General features: G+C 36.6%; 1 protein-coding gene across 1 annotated transcript in view; it reads right to left on the bottom strand.

Moving 5' to 3' along the window:
• Positions 1-1,292: 1,292 nt before the first annotated feature.
• The window catches only part of MMP16 (matrix metallopeptidase 16 (membrane-inserted)), a 325,438-nt gene continuing 319,672 nt past the window's right edge, over positions 1,293-7,058 (bottom strand). The window contains exon 10 of the mRNA XM_012643647.1: positions 1,293-1,819. Within this exon, the coding sequence (XP_012499101.1) occupies positions 1,485-1,819 (335 nt within the window). The 3' untranslated portion in view covers positions 1,293-1,484. The remainder of the gene's footprint in view (positions 1,820-7,058) is intronic.

Raw genomic sequence — 7,058 nt, 5'->3', positions numbered from 1 at the left:
ATCAAATGGATGGCCAAACGCCAGAAGCCACTCTAACCCTTTGAGAACTATGGTGGACATGCGATAAGTAATGCACTGGAGGCTACTCATGCAACCTCAGAGTCACCATTTTAATTCACTTTTAAAATGGCAATGCTAACTGCCTATACCAAGGCAAATTAAATTTTCATGCAATGGATTTTAAAACAGAAACTCAATACGATTAAGGAAAAAAAAAAAAAGACTTAGACTGTTATAACCAGTTGTTCAAATAAAATTTCACTCTTATGAGATACTTAATAAAATACCTTTTTTATTTGCCAGAAAATTTTTGGCAAGTAACATCATTTGTTATAAATGCATTCATGTAGTACTGTTAAATCATTTAAAAATTACATGGGATTATAGGATATCTGTTTTAAAAACCTGAACTTGTGACTGTTTTCACCATTGCCCAGTTCTACAATTTACCAGATAGCAAGACTGACAATCCTAAGACTCTGAAAGCTAGTCTGATAGTTCTCAAAGGGTTACACCAGTGTATTACTGGTGTCACAAATCTTTGTTAAAAAAACTGTCACTTTAATCCACTTCAAAGACATACTGCTTCTTGCTCTGCTTTGTAATGAATATTCCTGACAGATCCATGGAAGGCCTGGGGCAATGGCCTAATACATCTTGGGAAGAATATTACAATGATGTAGGGCAAGGTGGCAAGAAGGGGTTTAGAAACACTTCAAAACAATTAAAAGATCCTGTTTGAAAATAGCTATGAGTATAAATGTGATGAACATTGAGGACATAGCTGAGAACAGCTGTATAAAACGAAAAATGGATGTATTATTAAGGCTGTTACTATATTGCAGATATTTTGGCCCCTTGTTTGTTGGAAAATGGCTGTCCCAACAGTCTAAAGTCCTGCATGTGTATTCCAAATCTCCCACCTGACAAAATGGTGCGTAGGAGACTATCCATAGCAGTCAGAGAGCTATCTTCTTTGGAGACAAAGCTGTTTTGGGTCTTCACACTTTCCTGAAAGTTCAATTGTGAGTTTTTTGTTTAAACTTTTTTTTTTTCTTTGCTTTAAAGCAAAAAATTGTGGGCTTTCTGATTTGCTTTTTTTTCCCCCCAGAAATGGGCTCAGACTTCAGAAGGAAAATAATATTAGAAACCTTTAAGAAGAATCTTTTCTTCTTGTTTTTTCCTCTTCTTTAGTTAATCCTGAAATTTTACTGGGCATTGAGCGTGCAGAGGAAAGGCCTAGAACTGAATGACAAAGAAAGACAAAGGACTGAAGAACAGCAGATACTGTGCATCATGGAAGCTTCCCCATGAGTGTATTTCCACTCATGCGCAGGACCAGCAACCCTCTGGGTTTGAAAGGTCAGCCCCGAATCAGGCTGCCACAAGCCTGCTCCTAGCTAGGAAACAGCATAACAGCTCTTGTCTTGAATCTCAAGTTACCACAAACTTCTGGAAAAGAAAGAAAGAAAAAAAACCCTACATCACACCCACTCTTGCATAGAGCGTTTACAGTACAGTATGTGGCGGGGTGTTCCTTTCCTCTTGAACTGGAACACAGTGTAAACCAAGACAAGGAGGCATAAGGCCAAGATGCAGGGAATGACAATAGCTATGGCTTTCACAGTGCTGGCTGTGTTGTCCAGTTTGATGACAATGTCTACATCATCTGGTGGGCTGTGTCCTTCTTTAACTCTGTCTGTTGGTCCATCACAGCCCATAAAATCCTTGAGGATGGATCTTGGATATCCAGGTTCTACCTTGAGTATCTGATTGTTGAATTTCCAATACTCCTTTCCTTTGTAGAAATACGTAAAGCCTGGAGGGAAAACACACACATACATACACGGGTACCACTTATTTGTGAACATGTATATGTAGAGAAATGTTACTAAAATAGGTTACTTCTTAAAAGATACAGTTTAAGGACCTTTAATTTTCATAAGAAATACTATTCTCAGCTCAACTGTCTGCTAAAATGGCTCTGGCTGCTGTGCTCCAGGACTGTGCCCTCTAATGCCTATGGAAAGCTCAGCCTAGAGAGAAATATTATTTAAAAAGAATGGCTGAAAGACCATACTATACACCTGTGGTGCCCAGCCTCTGGGCTGTGGATGGCTACCGGTCTGTGGCCTGTTAGGAACTGGGCTGCACAGCAGGAGGTGAATGGTGGTTGAGTGAGCAAAGCTTCATCTGTTTTTACAGCTGCTCCCCATCGCTCACATCACTGCGTAAGCTCTGTCTCCAGTCAGATCAGTGCTGTCATTCTCATAGGAGCACGAACCCTACCATAAACTGAGCACACAGCGGATCTAGGTTGTGCTCCTTATGAGAATCTAACGCCTGAGGATCTGAAGTGGAGCTGAGGCGGTGATGCTAGCACTGGGGAGTGGCTGCAAATACAGATTATCATTAGCAGAGAGGTGTGATTGCATAATAAATGTAATGAGTTTGAATCATCCTGAAACCATCCCCCCATCCCAGGTTTGTGGAAAAATTATCTTCCATGAAACCAGTCTCTGGTGCCAAAAGGGTTGGGGACTGCTGCTATACACATCCACTGCTAGTTCACGCTAGAAAGAGAACTTTTGCTCACTTATAAGATTGCTGTTACAGAATTACACGTTATTGTGATAATGATAATATCAGCCTATATTGAAAGAGGCCGAAACAGCCTTATAAATAGAAACACTGTTTATTATTAGGCTGCTATTGAGGACATTGTTCAATGCATTATAAAGAGGCTTCTCCAGGAAACACCTCAAGGGAAATTTCTAATTATCTTAGTATAAGGAATCATTGTGCTCCTCTTAAACAATAGGTTTCCTTTCATCATTTGGACCAGAAATCATAATAAACCATAAATCTTAAAACTAAAGGTGTTTTTCTTTGTCTGCTAGAAATCTTAACAAATAAATAGGTATTCATGCTATTCCGTGCTCGAGCCCCATTTCCAGTTCTAAGTCATGAACATTTTGCTCCTTCTCCTTTTGTCCTTTTTAACTTTTTTTGTTTTTTGAGACAGAGTCTCACTCTGTTGCCGAGGCTGGACTGCAATGGTGTTAGCTCACCTGCAACCTCAAACTCCTGGCCTCAAGTGATCCTCCTGCCTTGATCTCCCGAGGTGCTTGTATTACAGGCGTGAGCCACTGTGCCTGGCCCTAACTTTCTTATTTACTTAGTTTATGTTAAATTCGTGCCACCTAGCTATATTTTATAGAACTTTCAAAGCCATTATTACTCCTTTGAGGAATAAAATAGAACATAAAAAAATGTACAATTCTATCTTTAATACTTCTGAGTAACTTATATTTCATGTGGGAGCAAGTGGTATGGGGGAGGCTCATATAAATCATCAATACATATAATTTATGTTCTAAAACATTATGGTTGTAGACCACAGACGTTGTAAGCACCTGATAATTAAACTACAAATATGTGCATTTTTCTTAAGACTATTCTCCCAATTTTTTTGTTTTTGTTAGGCACATACCCATTTTTTTCTTTCTGTTCATAGCTCATTCATGTCAAGTTTCGTTGTGACTATAATGTTGGACTTAATTCTTGTTTTGAGATAAAATTCAAAAAACCAATAAGAAATGTTTTACGGCTATAATTACTTAAAAACTATATTTTGGGAGTTATGTACTTTGGATAAAAGGCATAATTTAGAGTTTATAATCACCAATGTGGGTTATATTTTTTCCTATTTTATTGAGGACTTAATATGGAAGAGGCATTGTGTTAAAAGTTTAGTAGATACCCTCTCTTTTAATCCTCACAACTACACTCTCAGGAAGAATTAATTACCTATTCTTTCAGGCAAGGATATTGAGGCTCAGAGATAAAATAATATGCTCAAGTCCTGGTGAAAGCAAGATTTAAATCTTGGTCTAGATCTAGAGACTGGACACTTAATGATTTCCTGACTGGGTCCTTTAGAGACTCCTGTCTTTTATCAAATACATCTTGGTTAAAAATCCAAGGTTGTGATAGATATCATCTTTGAAGTGAAGAACTCTGACATCTCTCAAAACATTTCAGATAGGACAGACCATCACTTCAGGTCACTTCATTTTGGAAATTATTCTGTTCAATGCCATAAAAATCTGCTGTTACTTTTTATTTAGAAGGACAGTTTTACAATCAGAGCAGCTTGCCAAGTGAGAACAGGTGTACGTAGATTCAAGTTTTTCTGCAGGGAGCTGGTATTTGATCATGTTAATGAAATTCAACGTAATTACAAAACAAGCTTGGATGAAGAAATGTTGAGGGTCTGCCAAATAACAGTGAATTAGACAATCATAGTTGAATAATGGCATTGATCTAGAATTAAACGGACCTTCAAAATAGGTGAAGATACTTTTTTTTTTTTTTTTGAGACAGAGTCTCACTCTTTTTGCCCGGGCTAGAGTGAGTGCCGTGGCATCAGCCTAGCTCACAGCAACCTCACACTCCTGGGCTCAAGCGATCCTTCTGCCTCAGCCTCCTGAGTAGCTGGGACTATAGGCATGCGCCACCATGCCCGGCTAATTTTTTCTATATATTTTTAGTTGTCCGATTAATTTCTTTCTATTTTTAGTAGAGACAGGTCTCGCTCTTGCTCAGGCTGGTTTCGAACTCCTGAGCTCAAACAATCCGCCCGCCTTGGCCTCCCAGAGTGCTAGGATTACAGGCGTGAGCCACCGCGCCCGGCCGGTGAACATACTTCTTATGCTTATAAACTGAAACCCAATAGCTGGAAGTGTCCTCATCTTTAACTTTTAGCCAAAGCTAATTTCTATAAAGCTACTGGGTGTTACACGAAAGTTAGGAAGTCTCCATTTTCATATTAAACAGTTCTGCATGCCAAATTTTATAGTAATACACTCCGTATATATGAGTAGAATTGTAGTTATTCACTATACTTATTACAAATAAGAAGTCTAGTTAGCAGGAGTTAGATAATGTATTTGAAAGGAAGTAGCTGAAATCTTGGTAACAGAAATATGGTAAGCCATGATCCTGTAAAATCCATCTCATCCAATAACTTAGAGTTTTATTTAATTTGTGAAACTTAATTAAATAATTAATTTAGTTATTAAGTTAGTTAGCTGGTTCAAGAAATGTTTAGGTATTTGTATTTTTTTCCTTTTTAAAAGCAACTTTGACATTATATTTTTATATGTGTTATGCTTATGAAGAAGAGCAACTTCTGATGAATTCTTGCCTGAATTTTCATTTTTTGGAAAAATTCTGAGAAAGAAATCAGTGAAGCTGCCACGTATGATTTGATGATCTTTTTTCTCTTACATCTGACTGAATTTTACTGGTAGCTTTTCTATTGCTTCATCCTAAAAATGTAATGAGACATAATCCAACACAGCTATCATATTATAGCTTAGGCACTTGATAGCATACACGTGTGCTATTTTCCACTCTTACATGTTTATTAGTAAGAAGTTAGTGTTTAGTAAATGTGAATAAATAAATTGAATCTTGTGGAAATATTTGTTTGAATCAAACTTGTAGATTTTAATAGAGTATGGAGGTGAAGAATTGATACACCAAATCAACAGAACCAAGAGTCAAAACTGTTTTAACAGGCTGCAGACAGTAAAATAAAATGGGGCTGTAGTCAGTAAAATCAAATGCAACAGTGTTAAAGGTAAAATCTTGAATTCACCTTAAAATGGCATTTTTAGAGAGTATAGAATACCTGAGAGGTGTGGCATTATAGCAATTAATGTAAAAACACTTTGAAGGAGGGGGTGATTCTTTATCACTATTTTAGTGTAGTTAAAAACCCATGCTATTGTTTAGAAAACACTGTTGAGTAAAGAGTGCTAAGAAGAAATCATCCCACCATATTCTGCATGAGTCACATCTCATTTGGATTCTTATAGTTATTTTGGGGGGTGGAGTAAAAGTAAAGAGTAAAAAAAAGGCAAAAGATAAGGAGAAAAACAAGAAAACTATTACATTAAGGTGGTTACAGGTAAAAACCAGGAGGAGGATGTCTTAGGAAGCTACCTTCTGAGAAAGCCTTGGTTTGCCTAGTATGACCACCTGAAAAATTTAGCCAGACATGACAGATTGCCAATTATGTTATCAATAATAATGTAGAAAAAATATATTAACTTTTCCTCTTTGGAGACAGTGTTTTAGTCCACGTTCATTGGGGCTAGGATGTTCTAGTTTCAAATCTTAGATATATATTTTACTAATTTTATGGTTATAAGTAATTCACTTAAATTAGCTGAGTGTTGGTAAAGAGGTATTTTTGTAAGGCAATTAAATTAGACAATTAATTTACGTAATACCTGATACAGGGTAGGCATTCGATGAATGACACCAGCTGGTCATATTTCACTGGTCAAGATGGCAGAATTGCTATCAAGAGGCAGACATTATAGGGAAGCATATTTCACCTTAATATAAAAACATCCTTCAATTATCTATAGTTGAATTTTAAACTTGTGGACTTTTTTTTTTTTAAATAACCATTAGGAGAGGATTCCTGCAATTGTAGATTCCCACAATGGTGGTGAGCTAGAGAAAATGTTTTAGTGCTCTATCATCTCTGATTTTATGATTGTCAGATATCATGTACATGGGCAAATCTAGATAAGGAATTACTTTGAAAAAAATAATTCATGAATATAAATGAATGTACTTAATACTTTAAGCTTGCCTTTCTTTCTTATACAAGCATAAGAGAAGGAACTGTAAAATGTAAGTTTAAAGTGAGAGGCCACAAGCATGAGATCTGAGTACAGAGTAAGATGCGGAGAATTTGCTGTCAATAGACTTTTTAGATTGAGACCTTCCACATTGGCCGGTACTGCTATTATATAGGATGAGGACTTCAGACAAATAAGATATCTCTTCCAATTCAGGGAGTAAAATTTTAGAGACATGCAAAGAATAAAATTAATTTCAACAATTAATATTTATTGACTATTACTATATGTCTGCCATCAAAGCGTTTACACTAGAGGGGATAATGGACATATAAGCTGACTATAAAATTTTGAGTACAAGGGATAGGGTGCCAATAAAGAATATTCAAAAATGAT

The sequence above is a fragment of the Propithecus coquereli genome, unplaced genomic scaffold, assembly GCF_000956105.1.
Source record: "Propithecus coquereli isolate 6110/MARCELLA unplaced genomic scaffold, Pcoq_1.0 Scaffold2, whole genome shotgun sequence".
NCBI lineage: Eukaryota > Metazoa > Chordata > Mammalia > Primates > Indriidae > Propithecus > Propithecus coquereli.
Note: the sequence above shows the minus strand (reverse complement) of the source record. Positions and strands in the feature narration are given on the sequence as shown.